Raw genomic sequence first — 24,063 nt, forward strand, 5'->3', positions numbered from 1 at the left:
ATTCTAGTATTTTTTTCCTTACGCCAAAGAAGTATAACTTCTAACGCGTGTATACACACTCTTTTTATTTTTGTTTTAAATTGAGAGTTTTGCTTATTACTAAAATTATCCATAAGCTGTAAGTGATTATACGTTCTAATCTATAGAAATAAGAGCTTTTTCCTACACCTTGACATCTCGCATTTAACGAAATGAAACAAATTATAAATTAAAACCATTTAATATTAATATTTACAAAGTCTTAAAAATATTTGATTGTTTATTGTAACAAACTAACAGCTCTCCAAGCCTTCTTCATGTTTTGATTCAGTTCTGTTAATAAAGATAGAAAGTCCTCTAAAGTTGACGCTATAAAGCCAAAGTTCGGATTTTCACTAATTCTTATGACAGCTCCATCATCTTCTAGTTTCGTTTTTAGAACAATAGCATTTGTTTCATCTTGATCTTCTTCAAAATCTTCATTATCAGTTTTTACGTCAATCATGTCAAAAGGTATTTTACCCATTTTCTTTATTTTGCGTAAAATCTTTGAAAACTTTAGATTTTCTTTACTGTCTAATTCTATTTCATTTTCGGATGATACTTCATTTTTATCAGTTCCACTTTTAGTATAAATGCTTCTTCGTTTCCTAGATATTTCGTTTCGAGGACCAATATTATTATCTAATGCTTGTAATGAATCTTCATTGCGAATAATTTTATTTGTATCTAGCAAGTCTCTATTTGCAGAGGATTTTGCTTTCCTTTTTACTTTATTTTCATTCTCATTTTTTGAACCTTTATCTCTTGTTTCAACAGCAGATTTAACTTTTGGACGTTTCTTAGCTTTTCTTTCTTTTTTAAATCGTTTGGTTCTTATAACATTATTGGTATTTTGAACTCTGCGTATCACATTGTTTAGAGGTTCCGTTAAATCAGTGATATCCAATAATCTCCTAACAAGACTTGATTTTAATTCACCAACATCAAATCGATTCCTTAATTTCTTTTCTGCTCGTTCATGATTACTATCAACATGTCGTCGGAGACGCTTTAAAGCATCTTCGTTCATTTTAGTTTGAAATATAGTTTGCATTTTCTTCAAATCTCTGTTTATGCTATCGATTCTGCCTTTTAAAGCGACATTTTCGTATGGCATTCCACTGTTTGTTCCATCTATAGATTCTTCATCAACTGCATCTGTTATATCATAATTTACTACAGATCTTTTTACTTTTCTAGTTTCTTCTTGGCTTAAAGCAACAATTTCTATACTGTCTTGTGTATCATTAAGATCACGACATGCATCTACTTTTGTATTGGCTAGAACCCAGAAACCAAATGATTTAGGAGGCAGGTTTATGAGCAATGTTTTGTATGGACGGACTCGTTTAACAACTGGTCGAATATCTCCTTCGTAGTACATAACGTGACTGTTTACTACAATATTCCTGGAATAAAGTGTTAATGTTTATTATAAACAGGCTGTTTTTGGAATATTTTGTGTGTGTGTGTGTTAGTGCTATCCTTAATTTAAAAAAAGAGTGCTTTATACATATTATAGCTCAAAAGGTATTGGTCTTCAACCAATTCAGTAATAACATAAATAATTTTCAAATCGTTTGTATCTAAGAAGAATTCCACATGAATTAGAATTTCTGTACTATACTCAGGCCCAAGAGATTTTAAATTATCAATGATATATTATTTATATCATTACCTTATCATCTTCTTTTATTTAAAAACAAACCCACATTCTAAAGACACAAGTATACAACAATACTTGTTACTATTTTTAAACTTCTAAAACCATTTATCATTTAACATTTATCTTCTAAAACTCACCCATTTTCATCATGCCCCAGTATAAACTGCATGATATCTCCCCCCTCCTCCCTCTCCGACAATTTGAGCGAGAATCTAGCGGGTTCGATATCCATGTTCGCTCCATACAGTGTAAGTGCGCCGGGTATCGGCTTGTGATGCAGCGATGTACAGTGTGCGAATAAACTAGCTTTGGATATGTTCATGTCTACGTCTAGTACGCGCTCGCCTACTAGGTTTTTGTATAAGAGTGCCATGTAGAAGCTCTGTGGTGGTAAATTGTGAAAATAATTATAGTTCAGGATACATCGCCCATTTTTGCAAGTGACTACTATCTGATTTTCCGTTTGTAGCTTTATTTTGATGAGACACCGAATAATTTCGTGTACGAAACTCTCGATTGTGGTAGCTAACAGAGATAACAAGGATAAAATTTTTTGATTTGATGGTTCTCAAATATTTATTACGCAATTTGTAGGACAATATGTCTGTTGAATTATATAAACATTAACTAAGTGAAAACAAAAAAATCAGCTTGTTAGTAATCATTTATGATGACCTCGTTATCGATACACTTTGGAAAGGGGGACTCTTTGAACCAACCATAGATTTTGTAGGACATTATTATAAAGCAATTTGTGTCATTGTTTGTTTGAACGAGCTAATATCAGGAACTGCTTTTTTTTGGATCGTAAAAAAATCACAAAATCAAAAAATAAAAATATATTTCTGAGGGCAAAACAAATTGTGAATATAAAGTACTTAACTATATATCTAAAATAGTAAAAAATGTTTTAGGAAAGGATTTTTGTTTGTTTAATCGTTAAACATACCTATCTTAGGTAATATATATAAATCTCGTGTCACAATGTTTGTCCTCAATGGACTCGACATAAACCACTTAACCGATTATAATAAAATTCGCACACCATGTGCAGTTCGATCCAACTTGAGAGATAGGATAGTTTAAATCTCAAATCGTTTTAGAGAAAGCGGGCGAAGCCGCGGGCAGTAAGCTAGTATCTCTATAAATCTATTCCGTCACGTAATAAATTCTTGAATAAAATTATATTTATTTATGACTCTATAATATTATTTTAACAATAGTAACGAGGTGAAATTACCGTTAAATTAAGGACCGAACTTATATTGCAATCTATAAGAAAGTACAGTAACTCTGAATTAAATGGAATAAATTGAACGTTTTATCAATTTATATAATGATTTTAATCTATTACATCTCTAATAATAATTATTGTTATTTACACCTACTTACCAAAGTAGGTTCATATAATTCTTCGTCCAACAACTCCCTAAAGTGTATGGAAAAGCCATTTCTGGCCGCAAAGCCCAAACTGGCCAGCCACTCAGCGGCTCTTTCCAACTCGAGTGAGTACTCACTCTTCTCAGTGACCCAGAGTGGCACGTCACTCTTAGTGAGTGACTTTAGAAGAGATTTGCGATCTCTTTCTGACATGGAAGATAGTTCTTGGGACGATGCGTTCCTGTATTATTTGAAAACAAATTATTACTTATCTTTTTATTAACTACACAAAATATAAATAACTGTAAAAATGTAAAAGCAATGAGAAAAAAATAAAAAAATGCACTTTATAACTCAGCCCCCGGAATCACAGACACAATAGAAAATCTATTGTGTCGTGGTCCGATCGGGCCGCCGCGCTGGGGGCTCAATGGGTTAAAGACCAGTTTAACAACAAGTCATATAAACCTACCCATTCAAAAGCACAGCAGGCATAACATCAATAGCCAGCATAACATAGTCTCTAAAATCGGTGGTATTATATCGAAGGCAGTTGGTGACGTCACCGGCGAGCGCCCCGCGCCCCGCCAGCACGGACAGGGTGTCCACATCGTTGAGGTACTCTTCTATCGTTTGGTGGGAACATTCTTTAAAAAAAAAAAGATTACTAAGTAAAATTTCAACCTCGCGTCATAGCGATACCGTCACGTCATGGAGTTAGGCGACGATTTTGGTATCTCTGAATCTTACCAAAGAAGTTTCACTTCTGACACGTGTGCTCGGCACACACAATTAGAATAATAAGCGGAAAAAACGAAAATGAGTAAAAACAAAAATTATTTTCAGAAAGAAAGGCTTGACATAGTAAATCGGTAGTATTATATCGAAGGCAGTTGCTGACGTCACCAGCTAGCGCCCCGCGCCCCGCCAGCACGGACAGGGTGTCCACGTCGTTGAGATATTCTTCTATCGTTTGGTGGGAACATTCTTTAAGAAAAAAAGATTACTAAGTAAAATTTCAACGTCGCGTCATGGCGATACCGTCACGTCATGGAGTTAGGTGACGATTTTGGTATCTTTGAATCTTGCCAAAGAAGTTTCACTTCTGACACGTGTGCTCGCTCTTTTAAATTAATTAAGCCATCATGAATAATTGGCGGATTCGGAATCGAAATTACGAAAATAATTAGTTACTAAGTATAAAAACAAAAATGAGCGAATATTTTAGCCATGTATCAAAAAAGATTAGTATAAGCACTAATACAATAATACATTACGATAAGATGATATGATACAGCAGAATTATAAAATTTTAAACAACAGACTTTATTCAAAATTAGTTTAACATACCATATCCCAATTGCCACTGAATATTCTTGAAGCCAGCTTTATCAGCAGCTCCAAGTAGACCAAGGGTCGAACTCGTGTCCCATACGCCAGCAGTTCTTTCATTATTATTTACCGCGAAGACCAGCTCGAAGCCGTTTGTCTTTGCCCACTTTATGAATCTCTCCCATTGTCTCTGGTTTATTTTAGTCTGTGGAGCTGAACCGCCTTATTTAATTTAAATTTTCAAAAATGGAAGACACAAACATGCACATTTTTATAAGCTTGCAATTATTAAATTAATCATATTTAGTAAATATTAAAAACTGGACGTCAATTATAAACCACATACGTTCATTTGTTGAGTAAAATTAATGTTTAGAATCTTATAATATTTTTTGGCAAACGAACCGAAAACAAATCCTACCAACTATAACTTCTGAAAATTAAGAATAAATTCATCAATACTTATCTAATAAAATATAATCTTTTACTCAACAATTGCACATACTTTTAGTTAGATAATAGACATAATATGAATATTTTATTCATAAACTTACCCGAATGAAACAAACTTAAACCTTTATCTTCAATAATCAAGGAGTTATTCTTGAAAGTGAGATGAGAAGTAGATGGTCCAGCGATACGCAATAACGCAGGAGACAAAGCTGATGCCATGCATTTACATTCTTGGCTGAAACGTACAAAATTAAACAATAATTTAAAATACTTATGATTGGCCGTCTGTTACGCTTTTTACAAACTACGGCATCGATTCGTACGAAATTTGAAATGAAAATACCTAGTATGAGAGCGTTTGTAAAAATTCTGGCAGTTTGTTTTTTTTTTATACGTACTTAACTTTTTTTTTCAAAAAATTTTATACAGGGTTACTTGTAAAACACCAGCAACCTCGCAGGACAAGATATCTAACATCATAGGTAACAACATTTGTTCTACGACTTTTGATAATTTGTTAGATCATACACAAAAAAAAAATTCAATTAATTTTCCCTTTGAATATTATAAACTCTACGCGCATCCCAAAAATTATGTAAACAATAAGCGAACGAGAGGAAGGGGGCGTCGCGTCGTCCTTTCGATAATGATTAGTTAGAACATAGACTTACAAATGTTAGGAGAGTACAATAAAAGATTAAAAAATCATTTAAAAAAAAATTATTGCGTTATGCCAAAAGTCGTAGAACAAATGTTACTTATGATGTTAGCTATCTTGTTCTGCGAGGTTGCTGGTGTTTTACAAGTAACCCTGTATAGGGGATTATGATTTTTGACCGTGGTTCGCAAACCACGCTACATAGGTACTTATTAAAAATAAATTAAACTTTTATCAAAATGGATATAGAAATGATTGATGAATACTTAATCCAATTTCAATGATAGGTACCTACATATAGATATAAAATTTGTTGCTATTAATTGAATATTATTGAAGTAATCTGTAGGACTACTAAACTTATACCCGACATGCCTGACACTGATAATACGTCTTTCACTAACGGGAAGTTATCGTTAAGTATATTAAAGAACAATATTACTTGTAATTATGATTAAAAAAATTTATACCTATTGCATTTTAATAATTTTTTTTTATCAAAGTAAACATTTAAATTCTATAATTATATTATGATAAATAATTTCAGAAAAATAAACGATATTCTGTATAAAACAATTAAAAACAAATCTTACCTGCTATATAATTTCCCGCTCGAAGCAAATAAAAGTTTCGGATCAAGGGTGAAACTTAAAAACTTACTATCAACCAAATTGACATGATGATCCGTCCCTATTTTAACATTATAAATATCTGAATTAACGAAAGAAAAACAAGATACTAATAAAAAATACCCAAGCGGCATATTGACATAAACTAAACGAAACTTCATCTTGAGAAACGTTTTATTTTCGCGCCAAAACGGCACGCTACGGGGAAACTTGAGAATTAAATAAAAATATTATTCAAAGTTGTTTTATTTCTTTTTACGCAGTTGTCCCAACTCAGAAGATTTAGAAGACATAAAACCAACTTATTGCGTAATTACCGTTAAAGTATTTTTATTTCAGCTAACTTTATAATAGGTATTTATTTCAATATTAAAAGACATTTCTATAAATAATTTCTTCCTGTTCGGGTATTTAGAAAGCATACTGCAAACTGTTATTATGATGTACATTATGATGACAAAGAAACGATTTTCATTAAAATCCCAACCTATCTTGTACCTATGTTCATAAATTTAGAATTTTCCGTTTAACGAAAAATCTACGGATCTCATAGCAGCTAGAAACATTTTATTATGTATGAAAATCTCAACTAACTTGAACATTGATTTGCAGATGTAAGCAAAATATCCCAGAGAGTTAGTATAGTTGTTTATTTACATTGCATCACGTACAAATACGCTTAATTGCATTTTTTAATTCCGAGTTGAAGTCAAATAATATATTAATTTAGCACGTAGCTGTAGGTGCTACAATCGAATGATGTACCTTTAAAATGGAAGAGCCAAAAATGGTACAAAACAAAATCCTCGTCCTTGTCTGTCTGTTCGTGATAAACTCAAAAGCTACTGTATCCAATTTCATTCCTTTTTCAACATAGGATAGATTCTCGAGGAATATAGTATAAATCTATTTTATGACGATTAAGTATGTAGGTAGTTTTTATACTTACGTCGATTTCAAACAATCCATACTTATTATTATAAATGCGAAAGTAACTCTGTCTGTCTGTTACTCAATCACGCCTTAACTACTGAACCAATTTGCATGAAATTTGGTATAGATATATTTTGATACCCGAGAAAGGACATAGGCTACTTTTTACTCCGGGAAATAGGATAGGTTTTATCCCGGAAATCCCACGGGAACGGGAACTATGCGGGGTTTTTCTTTGACTGCGCGGGCGAAGCTGCGGGTGGAAAGCTATGTAAACAATATAAATATTATAAATGCGAAAGTAACTCTGTCTGTCTGTCTGTCTGTCATCAATCACGCCTTAACTACTGATTACTGAACCAATTTGCATGAAATTTGGTATAGATATATTTTGATACCCGAGAAAGGACATAGCCTACTTTTTACCCCGTGAAATAGGATAGGTTTTATCCCGGAAATCCCACGGGAACGGGAACTATGCGGGTTTTTCTTTGACTGCGCGGGCGAGCTTCGCCCGCGGGTGGAAAGCTAGTAAACAATAATATTATAATATTTATTATAACTGAATATCATAATGATAACACACATAGCGATCCAAATATCAAATACATTATTTTATCATCGTTTTATTTTATTGTTAAAATGCAGTTCTCAAGACTGGATATCATTATGGTCACAGGTGATAAACTATACGCGGGTGATTATAATTAATTATGTAGAGTCGTTACATAACTATAATGGGACGCATAGTATCACTACTACAGAACATTATTTATAATTTGTATATTATTATGTTACCGGAAATGTATGAAATCAAGGGATTGTATACAAATCCTAGGAAATGTCTACAATTCCGATACCATTTAGGAAATGTATTAAATATTGTTTAATAAACTATTTAATGCATTAGTACATTATACATTTATAATATCGCATCAGGAAATGTATAAAGTAAATGATTTCTGTAATAAAACACGTTGTTATTTTTTTTATTATAGCACTACCGTAAAATAATAATAATATGTATGTTCATATAATTAACATTTCATAAATCAACGTATATTCAATCAAATCAAATTTTCATTTGGTAAGTAATCAGTCCCTCGTCACGCATCCCGTTCCCGTTCGTCTTTTTCCAAAATTTTACAAAAAGACGGTCCGGTCGCGAGCCGACGGAGCCCAACTTCGTGGTGCTCCTGTTTCTGTGTAGTTTTAAAAAACACGAACCTAACCTAACCCACCCCCTTATCCAAAACAAAAATTTCAGATTACGAATTTTGGGCATATTACAAAATGCCGGCCGTTTGTAATATGGCGGATTATACAATCCGACTGCGACATACACACCCTTCGACCCGCGTACCTTCCAATATCTTGGATGTTTTACATTTCCGATTGCTATTTAGGAAATGTATAGATTTCCTAGGAAATGTGTATAAAATAATTTATTTCACATACACTTATTTTCGTGCGATTTTAGGAATTAGGTACATACATTTCCTAGGAATTTTATACAATGACGGATTACATACATTTCCGTTATCATATCTATACATATAATAAATCTGTAGAAGGGTCAATTCTGTACATTGAAAATATTGAAAAAATAAATACCAGGGGGTGTTACTGGATCGATACCAAACCCAAATATTTTTGTCTGTCTGCCTGTATGTGAAGGCATCACGTGAAAACTAACGGTTCGATTTCGATGAAACTTGGTATAATTATACCTTATTATCCTGGGCGTAAAATAGGATACTTTTTATCCTGGAAAAATACGTAGAAAAAAAAAATCTTAATTTTTCAGTTTTATCCATAGACGTTGTTCTGTAGAAGCGCGAACACACGTTGCGTATTATTATAGGCCTAGCCGTATTTGGGTCCAATAGAATGATATTTATAAGATATCATTGTCAGAGTTACTCAAAATGGAGAAATAAACCATCCACGCGAAGACCGACATACCGCGCGGACGGAGTCGCGGGCGGAAGCTAGTACAATAATATAAACTGAACGCTGTCGTCTCTGTCCGTTCCTATGTATGCTAAAATCTTTAAAACTACACAAGGAATTTTTGTGCGATTTTCTATGGCTTAAACATTCAATTTAAGATAAAAATAAACTGTCTTTGAATAAACAACTTATACACTGCTACAAAGTTGAACTTTTAATAATTAAAAAAAAATCGTCTAGATACTGACTGAACTTTAAATTTACCCTCAATTATGAAAGGACTTCAAAAGATAAAATGTTTCTATATAAAATGATATTGTCTTGATGGTTTTAACTCACATAATTAAAATTGTATATCTTTAATCACAGAATGTTCTGTGTCTTTAGCAGACACAGAACAGATAACGGACACTACGAGGATAGTAAAATATTCTTCATTATATACATTTTCAGTTAAGACTTGTAAGAGATGAATATACTTTTTTATTTTATGTAACATTATGAAGCACGTTTGTTATTAATTTTATGTTCTGTTTTGGAGGATTTTTATATCATTGTATAACGTAACAAAGCAGATAAATTCAAATCAAGTTTTACTGACAAACATTTACCACCTTAGAGCATTAAAGCTAGCACTAAGGCATTCTAGATATACAGGGTTACTTGTAAAACACCAGCAACCTCGCAGGACAAGATAGCTAACATCATAAGTAACAACATATTTTGTTCTACGACTTTTGGCATAACGCAATAAATTATTTTTAAATGATTTTTTAAACTTTTATTGTACTCTCCTAACATTTGTAAGTCTATGTTCTATTCATTATTGGATGGACGACGCGACGCCCCCTTCCCCCCTCTCGTTCGTTTCTTGTTTACGTAATTTTTGGGAGGCGTAGAGTTTATAATATTCAAACGGAAAATTAAATGAATATTTATTTTTGTATGAAAAAAAATCTAACAAATTATCAAAAGTCGTAGAACAAATGTTGTTGCTTATGATGTTAGCTATCTTGTCCTGCGAGGTTGCCGGTGTTTTACAAGTAACCCTGTATCACAGAATACATAATAGTAGCTAAACGCTACAGAACGGACACTCTCCGCCTCCCGCCAAAATTAAACACTTACCTCACCCCGCACGATCAGCCTAAAAATGGTCCGTATTTTTCGGCAAGGACGATACCAACGATACGCAACGAAGATTGACAACATTAATCAAATTGACTTATAGTAATTTTATTATTTTGGATTTGTGATTATCGTTTTTCGTAGAAAATGGTTAGATATTGTGCTGTTTACGGATGTATTTCATCAGAAAAACGCGAATTTTTTTTACGCTAGTCACAAATGTGCCAACCATAAAGCGTTAACACACACACTTACAGTCTCTACAGTGTGACTGTCAAAACGATAATTTTGTATGGAGTGTCCGGGTTGTGCCCAAGGTTGTGCCTGTAGCACAGAATATATAATAGTAGCTAAACGCTACAGAACGGACACTCTCCGCCTCCCGCCAAAATTAAACACTTACCTCACCCCTCACGATCAGCCTAAAAAGGGTTCGCATTTTTCTGCAAGGACGATACGCAACGAAGATTGACAACATTAATCGAATTGACATAAAGTAATTTTATTATTTTGGATTTGTGATTATCGTTTTTCGTAGAAAATGGTTAGATATTGTGCTGTTTACGGATGTATTTCATCAGAAAAACGCGTTTTTTTTACGCTACTCACAAATGTGCCAACCATAAAGCGTTAACACACACATTTGCAGTCTCTACAGTGCAACTGTCAAAACGATAATTTTGTATGGAGTGTCCGGGGTGTGCCTGTTTATTATAATATACTAGCGGTCCGCCCCGGCTTCGCCCGTGGTACATATTAACGTTTTCTCCACATAAGAACCATCCTCGTACTTCAAGGAATATAATAAAAAAAGAATTATCGAAATCGGTTCAGCCGTTCTCGAGTTATGGAATTACAACGAAAAGTGGCATTGATTTTTATATATTAGACTAGCGGTCCGCCCCGGCTTCGCCCGTGGTACATGTTTACGTTTTCTCTACATAAGAACCATCCTCGTACTTCAAGGAATATAATAAAAAAAGAATTATCGAAATCGGTTCAGCCGTTCTCGAGTTATGGAATTACAACGAAAAGTGGCATTGATTTTTATATATATATAGATGATATACCAGAAAGGTCAAAAAGACTTGTATTTGAGAATTAATAAGCTATTAAAAAGCTGAATGACAATTGGCCGTAGATAAGCAAAAAGGATCCAACCCACAACATGACCGAAAATGAGTTAAATATACCAAACTGCTCGTCTAGGTCTATATTTTCGATTAGCAAAAACAATCCAAGTAAAATATGAATATTTTGACGTTAAATTGACACTGGGTACCAACCCACATGTATGGAGAAGCCATATTTTAGTTTCGTAAAAACGATCCATTCTTCTTGGATCATATTGTAAAACGCTCAGTCTAAGAAACTAACACAAAACTAAAATGTTTAAAAAAATCCAAAGCATGTGGATCCTTTTAGATATTTAATTTTTATGATATTATGATGCAATAGATAAATCACTAAAAAGATTCAGAAAGCATGGATCTCTTTTGTTAAACTGAATTTTGTAGAAATGTATACTGGTTTAATAACAAAAACGATTCAGAACATTTGGATAGACTGAATATTATGTATTTAAAGCTTGAGGCGTTAGGCATGCATTAAGTTCACACTCCAAGTATCTTGATCGGGTCACACATCTTTGCCTTTTTTATACCGATTTTTCTAAAATAGAAGCACTTTGAAAATACCTGAAAAAATTTACGAATCTGACGAATATGTCGAAGTAACAAAAAAAAAAAATTACTCGCACAACTATCGATCACGCGCTCATGTGATCTTTATTACCTTCATTCAAGAATTGCCTATAGAAGACTGTAAGGTTTGTTGGGGATATAAATTATTAAGACTGAAATCGATTGTATGCGCACCTCCATCGACTAAACGTCATGTTGAATTCAAGAGGAGAATACAGCTCGACAGATCAGTTTAGTCGATGCAAAAGTTGTATGTATGGGCGGGCTCGAAAGGTAAATCTTCGGAGGTATCTGATAATGATTTTCAATGACTATGGCCAAATGTTAAAGAAAAGCCCAATTAGACGATTTGGAGTCAATCTTTGACTATTTATCTAAATACTGCCTGGATTTCTATAAATCAATCCAAGGGGGCAATCCAAGACTTCATGACGATGTAGATATGGCGATAAACCGGACTTCGCACACGAAGAAGAATAGTAAATCGGATAGAATTAATATGTTTTATATAAATAATGAAAAAAAAATTGAAAGTTAGTTGTTTTATTTATGAAATTAAAAAAAATAAGGATCTTAGTAGCAATTAGCTACTTTGAATCGTTTTTGCGAAATGAAAATTCACTTATCATAATTGAAAATAGGTTTTATCAAAAAGGATCCTAACACACATTTAGCTGAATATTTCAAGAAATAAAACTAAATTCAATTTGTTTGTAAGAATAAAATATACATTGACACACACACTTTTCCTTAAGAAGCAATTAACACAAGCAAGTCTTTATATGAACAAACACAGGTTAAACTTCAAACTTCAATAACTCAAAAGTAACATTTTGTGGGTTGGATCCTTTTTGGTTATCTACGGCCAATTGACATGTATATGACGTCAGTTAGATATCACTCATAATAATATGTCATCAGACCACTCATATTCTCATAATGCGAGTATTTATCAAGAATCAAAATACAATCAAATAATTTATATTAATCGTGCGCTTATCTAGTTTCACCAACAGAATTCGCGAATGTAATGTAATGTGCAAAAACCATTATCTGTATCATGCGTTTCGTTGCCTGCGATTGCGTGCTGATAAAAATATATCATCTTTTTTTACTTCTAAGTGGCAAAGACATTTCCACTAATTAATATGTGTAAGTGAATTATTCGATTGTGAAAATGGAGAACGCTAACGAGGTCAGTAAGGGTGAGGATCCCAGCGGACAGAAAAAGGAAGTGTCGAGTGGTTCGCAAAAGAAATGTTTAATTTGTGGTGACAAAGCTTTAGGTTACAATTTCAATGCTATATCCTGTGAGAGTTGTAAAGCGTTCTTCCGTCGAAATGCGCTCACGAACAAAGAGTTCAAGTGTCCTTTTTCGAACAATTGTGAAATAACTGTTGTAACACGTCGGTTTTGCCAAAAATGTCGTCTAGAAAAGTGTTTAGCGGTAGGCATGGTGAAGGAGTTTATCATGTCAGAGGAAGATAAAGCTGAAAAGCGACGAAAAATAGAAGAGAATAGAGCGAGAAAGCGACAGATGTTAGAATGCGAGGATACAGTGTCAAGTTCTAAGATGAGAAGGGAAGAAGTGTCTGCACAGGAGTCGGTCCAGTACGACACGTTAAACAGTACGACGTGCAGTCCGCACAGTACAGTGCAGTCTCCGCTGAGCACAGACATGGAGGGATCGTTGAGCTCGCCTCCCTTCCACCCGTACCCACAAGTGCACAGCACTGACTCGCAGTACAACCTGAAGGTTCTTCCGATAGACGAGAAGACAGTCATCAACAGGTCGGTGTATGAGCAGCGTCTGCTGGAACAGCAGTACCAGTGTGAGTCGGCTGACAGTATGTATGCCGATCCGCCTAAACAAAATAGTATAAGGTATTGTGTTGTGCTTTATTATTTTTTTTTTTTAATATTGAATGCTGGTTTTGATTATTTTTTACTACTAATAACTAGCTTTCCGCATTGTCTAAACCACAAAAAATTATATACTATAACATTCCTGTTGAATCACTGTATCTATTAAAAAAACACATCAAAATCTGTTGCGTATTTTTAAAGATCTAAGCATACAGACACACAGACGTTGGAAAATGGCTTTGTTTTATACTATGTAGTGATTCATTATCATTAAATGTAATAAATAACTCAAGAATATTTTGCACAGTGAACTTGAAACAATTTTATGTAAATAGATATATATACGTAGTAAGACCTATATATATAGTAAGACCTTATGCAAGATATTAAAACACAATTTGCTCAACGTAACAATCATTTTGACCTTGACCACACTTATATTCTAAATGTCAAATTAAATAATAACATGAGTAAACCATGTTCTTATATCTTGTATAGTTTTAACTAAATCCTAGAATATATTATGAAACAAGTTTTCTTGTATTTTTTTAGATACTGCTCAGTTTTGCTAATAGCTGACCTTTTTTGGTTTTGTATATCTATACATATAATAATTCTGTACATTGAAAATATTGAAAAAATAAATAGCAGGGGGTGTTACTGGATACCAAACCCAAATATGTGATTAAAAAAATTTTTGTCTGTCTGTCTGTCTGTCTGTCTTTCTGTCTGTCTGTCTGTCTGTATGTGAAGGCATCACGTGAAAACTAACGGTTCGATTTCGATGAAACTTGGTATAATTATACCTTATTATCCTGGGCATAAAATAGGATAGTTTTTATCCCAGAAAAATACGTAGAAAAAAAATCTTAATTTTTCCGCGCGGACGGAGTCGCGGGCGGAAGCTAGTCTAAAATAAAATGAAAATACCTAATTATTAATTATTTGCATGCATGATATTTTAAGCCTTCATTTGCTACATATATATTTAAAACTCAATTTAGTTTTCTGTATTCTTTAAAAAAAATTTTGTTACTGTAAATAATTTGATGGTAGTATTTATTACAATTGTGAAATCCCATGTCCCCTAGTAAGGGGCAGATGCATTATACATCTGTTTCACTGATCGATTTTCTTTAGGGACAAGTAGGTGATCAGCCTTCTGTGTCCTACCAGATCGAGACATTTTTTTTCTTCGTCTCCACCGGGAATCGAACCCAGGACCCCTCGGTTCTACGCTCACGCGTCAACCACTGTACCAAGGAGGCGGTCATTTATTACAATAACTAGGAACAATATATCTCCATTACAAAGTAAACTTTAGTTGTTTTATTATAAAGATAGACTTCAAATTATGTAAATAAATTTCTCAGGCTGATTCCTCACACTCCTTACTCATAAATCAAGGTCAGAACAATTTGTATTCCTGTTATCACAAAATACTAATTACGATTTAGCGACTTCCTTTAACTAGATTTTGACTCAATGACCAGCCCCCCTAGACAAGTGGCTTTCGTTTAGCGTAACGTTTGATAGAATAGATTATGAATGTATGAGATTGACGTATGCTGTAGATAAACGTATCTCCAGCTTACGTCAATCTCATACATTCATAATCTATTCTATTAAACGTTACGCTAATAGAATGCCACTTGTCTAACCCCCCTTGTATAAATAATTTCTAGAATATCCACTTATTTCTATATTAACAAGATACTTGATAGAATTTTGATCTATGCTTGCTTGTTAACCACTGTACCAAGATTCAATTGATGCTTAATACATATTATGCATAGAACACATGTGTATGTACGTTAGTAACAAATAAGCTCAAAAACTACTGGGTGGATGTGGCTGAAACATTACACTAATATAAATTATAAATCATAATAATGCATGAGCTGTAGAAATAGTCGATTTTGCCGGCGCACCAAACCGCAGGGCACAGCTATTTCATATGTTGTAATCGAACTTAAAATAACTCCAGGTCTATATTAACAAACGGTGATACCATGGTGCACAACGAAGCAAGCAATGAACATGTTTGTGAAGAGATGCCGTCCACAAGTAACGACGCTGATGTTAACAAGGCGAGGGAGATTCTGCAGGATGTTGAGAGGTTAGCTTTTGATCTATTGATGAGATTTATAATAATCTATACTTCTATACTAATATTATAAAGTTGAAGTTTGTTTGTTGGTTTGAACGCGCTAATTTCAGGAACTACTGGTCCAATTTGAAAAATTATTTCAGTGTTACTTAGTCCATTTATCGAGGAAGGCTATATATCATCGCGCTTAGACCAACAGGACCCAAGCTGGTGAATTTTCTAGAATGATAGGTTGTTTTATCTGTGTATATTTACATATCCAAAAATAAAATTAATATTATGATAAAGACAATAGATAAATGCATTTTTTCGATAATTTTAATCATAAGTAAGCTACAAAGTAACCAGCTTATTTAGGATATTATTTTTGTTTGTGTAATTAAGGCATAAATGACTCATATTAGTATAATTCAATTTAATATTTTAATTTATAGCAGTGCTGCGTTGCCATCACTATAGTTATGTGGTTGCCATAATTTTGCCAATGTCCTGTTGTGAATCATATTAGTATACATCTGTTTTAAAGATTAGCATAGACACATACACAGACAGTTGAGTTTTCAAATCACTCTACTACTGTTGGCTATGTGTGCATTTTAAACGGAATTGTTTAATAATCAATTTTTATTTGATTCGATAAAAATGACGCGAATGCTGATCTCTTGTGAAGGTCGTGCGATAGTTATATAAAATTAAATCCATACTAATATTATAAATACGAAAGTCTGCTTATCTGTTACGGTAACACCGATTTTAATGAAATTAAGAAAGATAATAATCACGGTGATAGGCTACTTTTGAAGTGAAACTTCTTTTGCGCGTTGAGAGTAAAATTTCAAGATGTCGTCATGGCAATACCGTCACGTCATCGAGTAAAGCGATTTTGTTATCTTCGAATGTTGCCAAAGAAGTTTCACTTCTTACACGTGTGCTCACACGCGTGGGACACACGCACGTTCTGTTTATTCGTTCAATCTAAATTTTCTTTTTAAATGAGTATAATAAGTACTTAGTAATACTTTTTTTTTTAATGAAGTGTATTCTCTTCTAATAAGGATATTTTAATTGTTTTATAAAAGTAGTTTACGAGACCAACAAGAAGGGAATAAAATAATAATGACTAATGAATAAGTGTGCCATTTCAGAAATATTGATTCATACACTGAATAATATTTGGATGGTAGGGAAATAGGGAAATATAAGTTAGGTCATGTTTAAAATTATATTGCATTAATTGATTATTTTCAATGAAAGTTATGTTACTATTAATACTAATTATAATTATAAGAGAAATAATTTGCATTGAATTTTTAGGGTAACTAGGTACATTATAAATAAGCTGAATTAAAACATTCTCTAACGTTTAAAATTACGAAATTTTTCATCGGGTTGATTGGTAACATGGTTACATATTAAATTCTTTTAGAAATTAAAGACTTTTCAACGGATTTTTAACACGATTTATTCATTCCCCGTGTCTCCCCATGACCAGTGAAACGTCGGGAAAATAATATAATGAATAAATCGCGTTTAAAATCCGTTAAAAAGTCTTTAATTTCTAAATGTATAATACACGCGTAAAATCAAACACTAGAAAATACTATTAAATTCTTGTAACTCCGTTATTAATGCGTATAACAAATCGGAAAGTACTGAATTTTTAAAGAAAATAATTTACATAATTAAAAATTAATTATACTAATATAATATAATTTTACTTTAACTAATATAATTTTTATTGTCTTACAGGATAGAACCAAACTCAATGGAGTCAATACTATGTGAAGCTATCAAATTGGAGTTTGAAGCATACACGTCATTGAACAACTGCAGCGGCTCATCACGGGAATTGAATGAGGTAATTGTTTAAGAGGAAACATTTGTATGTATGAATGTTTGTAACTAATAAACTAAGAACTACTTTAGCGATTTTAAAAATAATTTCACCATCAGAACACTTATTTTTGTGTAACATAAGCAAAATTCAAAAAGAGTTGAATTAAATATTTTGCTTATAAGATGTTCAAAGTCAAAATATTCATTTGCAAGAATGTTCTTACAATTCGTATTCATTCATTTAATTAGGGATAATTTTCTTGTCCTAAACTAGTCACTACATAGTATAAAACAAAGTCGCTTTCAATGTCCCTATGTCCCTTTGTATGCTTAAATCTTTAAAACTACTCAACGGATTTTGATGCGGTTTTTTGTTAATAGATGATTCAAGAGGAAGGTTTTAGTATATAATTTATTAGGTTTTAGACAAAGCGGGCGAAGCCGCGGGTGGTATGCTAGTATTAGATAAGCTCTGTGTAAAAACATCACGTTTTTAATATAATGTACAAATAAAAACATTATTAATTAATAATTTTCAGGTGGAAAGAGCCAAACTAAACGAGTTGATAGTGGCCAATAAAGCCCTCCACGCACCGATCGACGATGATCTCTCTCAACTCATTGGAGATACAGCTAGCTCTGCTGGTATTACGGTACACACATTCATACAAAAAATATTTTTTGTGGCAACTTTTTAAATACTTACTAAAAAAAAACTTTTTTTTGAAGTGAAATTTCTTTACCGGGATTGAAAAAAAATTTAGTGTAACATTTTTTCGTCACGCGTGACATTTTTCTTTACGCGCCATCTTTTTCTTATCCCTACCACGCGTGATTGTATTTCTGTAAAGTTGCATATAGCATTTTTTTTTAATAGGGTCATAAAGAAGTTTCACTTCTTACGTGTGTACACTAGTACACGCACAAATTTTTTTTCGTATAAACTTTCAGGTGATTGTGAGTTTTGTTTAGAACTAGCACCGGTACATTTTGTGTTGGCTTGCAAACAATTAGAAGAAATTATGAAAAGACATTATAATACTAGCAAAGACGAATGAATGTTGCTTCTATCGAAAAGAGTTGACAAGAAACTTAATCTATATATGTATAATTATGTATATAAAAATGAAACCCGTGTCGCGTTGTCACGGCATCACGTGTGAACGGCTGAACCGATTCCGATAATAATTTTTTATTATATTCCTTGAAGTACGAGGATGGTTCTTATGTAGAGAAAACGTAAATATATACCACGGGCGAAGCCGGGGCGGACCGCTAGTACCAGATAAACACACACACAAACTAACACACAGACTCACAGAAATCCGTACACATACATATGTACACGCACACATACAGAATAAATAATTTATTTATTTACAACAACAATGTTTTATTCAGCATTGAAAAACAACTACATAAACTTAAACTTGTTATGTATGTAATATTTTATTTAAAAAAAACATTTTCAGGTAAATGATAACAAGCACGACCCGAGGCTAATTACGATTGTGAACCTTACTGCGGTCGCGATACGGCGGTTTATCAAAATGGCGAAAAAGATTAATGCATTTAAAAATATGTGTGAAGAGGATCAGGTAAGGTTGCTAAAATATTATTTTTTAACAGTGATAATATTTTATAGAAGAAATTTTTTGATATTGAAATTTATACTCATATTAAGCTGAAGAGTTTGTTTGAACGCGATAATCTCGGGAACTACTGGTCCGATTTGAAAAATTATTTCGGTTAGCCCATTCATCGAGGAAGACTATAGACTATATATATCATCTCGCTAAGACCAACAGGAGCGAAGAACTGCTATTCGCTAGATATGCTTAGATCTTAAAAATTATGAAGCAGATTTTGATGCGATTTTTTTTTTAAATGTAGTCAAAACGGGCGAAGCCGAAGGTGGAAATAAGTCGATTTCTTAAATTCATAATAATACAAGATTTTTTAAATAAAAGGTGTTCTATAAATTAAATTATGTTATTTTTCACGAGGTGGCGCTGTTAAAAGGCGGTTGCATAGAAATGTTAGTTCTACGGAGCGCTATGACGTACGATGGACAGAGGAATCAATGGAAGGTGCGTAATTATTTAGCGTTTTGTTTTTGTCAAGACGATCGATCATCGATATTATTTATTTTTGGATCTTTTTGCAGTGAATATGATTTAGCCGCGTTGTGCCCATTGTGTTTAAAAGTATTTAATAGTTTCACGTGAACAATATTCTACTAAAATTTAAATTTAATAGTAAAATCTTAAGCCATAATTTTTCACTTATATTTGCAATGACTGCGACCAAATTATTTGCTCATTGAGGAAGTTACACACTCATTCTTTATGGAATTTTTGATATTTCCATTGAGATAATATTAATATGGAGCAGACACCACGAACAAAATCTGTGCGCCAAGCGCGGCGGCGCGGGGCGCGCGAATGACGGCTAGACAGTCATAGATTATGCGATGTCACTGACTCACCGCTATAGAGGCGACACTTTGTTTCATTCTGTCTATTTTATTGGGTGCCACTCCTTACATGCACGTTGATTTGAAATTTTCTTTGTACTTACTTAATATTTATTTTAGGTATAAACTGACTTTACTACGCGGGGCTAACAATATCTGGCATATAATATAGGATGATGTAAATAGTGACGTCATATGGAATAATTTAATTTTTTTCGTGTTTTAGGTTATGGGAAGGGGTCAGGGCTATGGGAAGTTTAATTCCTTACAAATTGAGCCTTTTTTAGAAAAAAAAATAAATTTTCCCTTTCTTCACGGCCCAGACATGGAAACCTTGAATAGAAAAAATATTAATTACTTATCTCTGAACTAGCGGTCCGCCCCGGCTTCGCCCGTGGCACATATTTCGCAATAAAAAGTAGCCTATGTTCTTTCTCAGGGTCTTAAGATTGTCTGTGCCAAAGGAGAATGCCCATGAAAGTATGGACCACAGTACAGTGTTGCGTCAATGCCAGAGTGGTTTTGGAGGGTTCTTCGATATTCAAAAGATTTTTACCAATTGATTTTTTTGTGATAAAAACAGGGGTTTTCAAGATATTGAGAAAAATGTGAAATAACCTCAAAACTTAAATAACTTAGTTAGGTTTATGTGTGATTTAGGTAACATTTTATCGTCCAAAGGTTATTTTTCGATTAACATATTTAATCTATGCGTAGAGCTTATGCTTTCAGACAAAGTCTATCTGTTCATCGGCTAGTGTAGGTAGGCACCAGAAATTTTCCGGGACGGATTTCAAGAAAACCTAAATATAATTATACTTAAAAAATGCCAATTGAGTTTTTGTTCGGTTTACATGTTGTTGTTGTTTGAATCATTTTTTCACTACATATTCGAAGAAAGAAACAAATAAGAAATAACTGGTTACCTACCAAGCTATGTCATAATAATATTTTTTTTATATATACATATTTATATTATTTTACTTCACTATCTTTGTTAAAACAACCTACAGTGTATAAACAATACCTTAAAGAGTGATTTTATGTTAATTGATTTTTTTTTGTAATTCAATGAAAACAATAATCGATATTAATACATTTAGCTTGGTTACCGTGGTAACCGGTAATGGACACTAAATCTATAATAACGGATCTAAACAATTACATGTCTTATTAGATTTTACAAAACATTCCCTGTTCAAAATATATTTTCCGATGGTAAGAAGGCCTCTAAATTGCCGAGATTTTTTTTAATTGTATTGTTGTCTTGATGCATGAGAAAAACCAGTACCAAAAATGGGCATTCTCCTTTCATCAAAATCGGTCCAGTAGTTTATGAGTATATTAATTACAATCAAACAAACAAACAAAGTTTTCCTCTTTATAATATTAGTGCAGATAAATAAATAATAATTCAATTATACGTTCAAGTCAGTAGCTTATACAATATCAATTAAAAACTTGATTGAAATCAATTAACAAAAAAAAATTGGTGATTGAGTAATTGATTTTCATATTTCATGATTTCACCTTTTTTCAATTAACAACCAGTCTATGCTTTTCTAAATATGTAAAATTATTATTTTATACTATAAAAATATACGCCAGCAAATATTACTAACAACACTTATTTCATGCCCAATGTCATATCTTAAATTTTTAATCTATGACAAAATGTCGCCCGCCAAAAATTTTGCTCTAACTAAGTTTTAAAAATTATTATCTAGTTACTTACTGATGAAAAGTTATTCCTTTGCACTTTTCCGTATTCTTTGTATTATTTGTGCAATATCGTAACACACACGTAGGCATATTTGATGCGTTTCACTTTAAAACAAATAAAAAATGAGCGTGACGTTCGCGCCAATGAGCGAGCAAGCGACTGAGTGCAGTTACGCCACATGACGTATGTTGAGTGGAACATATGTGATGTAGGCGGTATCGTCTCCATATTAATATTATCTCAATGGATATTTCCCACTCTAACTAAACTACTACTCCTAGTTTTTATTTTTAAGCTATTGCATAGCTTGCCTTGAGCGCGGGGACCGAATCGAGAAATTCCGTAACGAAAAAACCTCACGCTCCCCACTCCGACGGGCGGAGGTGTGGCTTGAAGGCATAGCATGCAATAGCTTTACCGCGGCAGTCCCCGAGTGACACACGTGGTTTTTCACTTTAAACGGCTCTATATTCCTTCCAGTTACCGCATTCTATATTTTCCCACTAAACATCTGTATAACTCTAACTAAATTACTCCCATTTTTCAGCTACCCCACAATCACTCACGCTTCGGCACTATCCGTACCGAGGTGCTGAAACTAGCTCCCGGCGATATATATAGATCCCACGAAGCGTTCATACGATCATTTGCAGCCGCACACCGAACGGATGAAAACGTTATATTGATCATGTCAGCTATATTACTATTCAGCCCGGATCGAGCTAAAGTGGTGCATAGAGATGTTATTAAATTGGAACAGGTGGGTAGAAAGAAAAAATAACACCATCCTCCTACTAATAATATTATAAATGCGAAAGTTTGTGTGGATGTTTATGTATGTGTTTCTTACTCTTTCACGCAAATACTACTGAACCGATTATAATGAAATTTAGCACACATATAGAGGGTAACTTGGATTAACACATAGGATAGGTTTTGTCCCGAAAATCCCACGGGAACGGGAAATAAATAATAATAATATAGTTAAAAATATAAATTCAACTATTTTTAATACATAAACTACCACATCAAAACTCACACTTTTATATTTACCACAACAGAACTCGTACTACTACCTCCTCCGGCGATACCTGGAGAGCGTATACCCAGGGTGCGAAGCCAAGTCCACCTTCCTGAAGCTGATCCAGAAGACGGTGGAACTCAGGAGGTTCGCAGCCGAGGTCACCGGGGTCTACCTGGACGTGAACCCCATAGAACCGCTCCTCATGGAGATATTTGACTTGAAACACCACCCGGCTTAGGGTAAGCGACGTTAAGTGGGGTGGACGGATGGATGGGTGGTCGGTTGATGAAATAGTGTTTGTGAATAGGAAGAAATGTGAATACTATGCGATTCAATTAAAAATAGGATTGAGGCCTCGCCATTTTATGATGTCACACAATTTATAATCGGAGTAAGATATTATCACGTTAATGTTGTTGTAAATATGAAGAAAATAAACCATTAAATGTAATACAAAATGATTTGTAAGTATATGATATTGTTCAAATAAGATTTGAAACGAAATTGAGACATAAAGGACTTTCCTATTCTTGGTTTAATCGCATTTTCATGAACACTTGTAAAGTTTACATGAATGAAATTGTTGAGTTTGTTTTATTGCCGTGGTGCTGATTTAGGATGGGATAGTAAAAATATCATTGTGTCAATTATTTGGCTAATTCGTTAATTATATTATGATAGACATGCTAGTTTTGGTAATTAATAATCATAACTATATTTTGTGTTTAAAACTTTATGGAATTTTTTTAATTGTTGAGATTTTTCGTTTTGAAATTGACTTGTTTGATTGTTTTTTTTTTTTTTTTTTTTAATTATAAATTCACATTAAAAATTAAAAATCTATTGTAATCTTTATTATGGTGAAACAAAATGGACTCAAAACGCTAGAGAATAGTAATTTTGATCAGTTTAATAATCCATATACAATGTGTATATTATTATTGTTTCAAATTAAGAAAAAAATGTTTTTTTAATTAATAATTAAAAATTTTACGTTAGATATAGTTTTGTAATAAATTATTATTTTTTGTTTAAATTTTTTCTTATACATATTATAGTTAATTAAATAAATTTATTATTATATGTATTGTAAAATTATTTTGATCTCTCTAAGGGATAAAAGGACAACATCTTTAAGATTAGGGTTTTATTTAATTCACAAACAAGGAAAG

At 33.0% G+C, this 24,063-nt stretch overlaps 2 protein-coding genes across 2 annotated transcripts; one reads left to right on the forward strand and one right to left on the reverse strand.

Moving 5' to 3' along the window:
- Positions 1–259: 259 nt before the first annotated feature.
- Positions 260–7,108, reverse strand: LOC123702607 (heparanase). Its single transcript, XM_045650367.1, has 8 exons — positions 7,089–7,108; positions 6,104–6,337; positions 4,954–5,087; positions 4,418–4,612; positions 3,540–3,714; positions 3,080–3,308; positions 1,825–2,069; positions 260–1,430 (listed from the first exon to the last, which is right to left on the reverse strand). Exons 1-8 carry the CDS (start codon positions 7,106–7,108, stop codon positions 260–262), a joined length of 2,403 nt encoding a protein of 800 aa, XP_045506323.1.
- Positions 7,109–12,778: 5,670 nt separating this feature from the next.
- On the forward strand, positions 12,779–23,642 carry LOC123702849 (nuclear hormone receptor HR96). The gene is made up of 8 exons (XM_045650670.1): positions 12,779–13,740; positions 15,710–15,841; positions 17,582–17,690; positions 18,208–18,321; positions 19,141–19,266; positions 19,675–19,758; positions 22,415–22,627; positions 22,929–23,642. The coding sequence occupies exons 1-8, from the start codon at positions 13,034–13,036 to the stop codon at positions 23,127–23,129; spliced, it is 1,686 nt and encodes a 561-aa protein (XP_045506626.1). The 5' UTR covers positions 12,779–13,033; the 3' UTR covers positions 23,130–23,642.
- Positions 23,643–24,063: the final 421 nt, after the last annotated feature.

The sequence above is a fragment of the Colias croceus genome, chromosome 24 (assembly GCF_905220415.1).
Source record: "Colias croceus chromosome 24, ilColCroc2.1".
Lineage (NCBI taxonomy): Eukaryota > Metazoa > Arthropoda > Insecta > Lepidoptera > Pieridae > Colias > Colias croceus.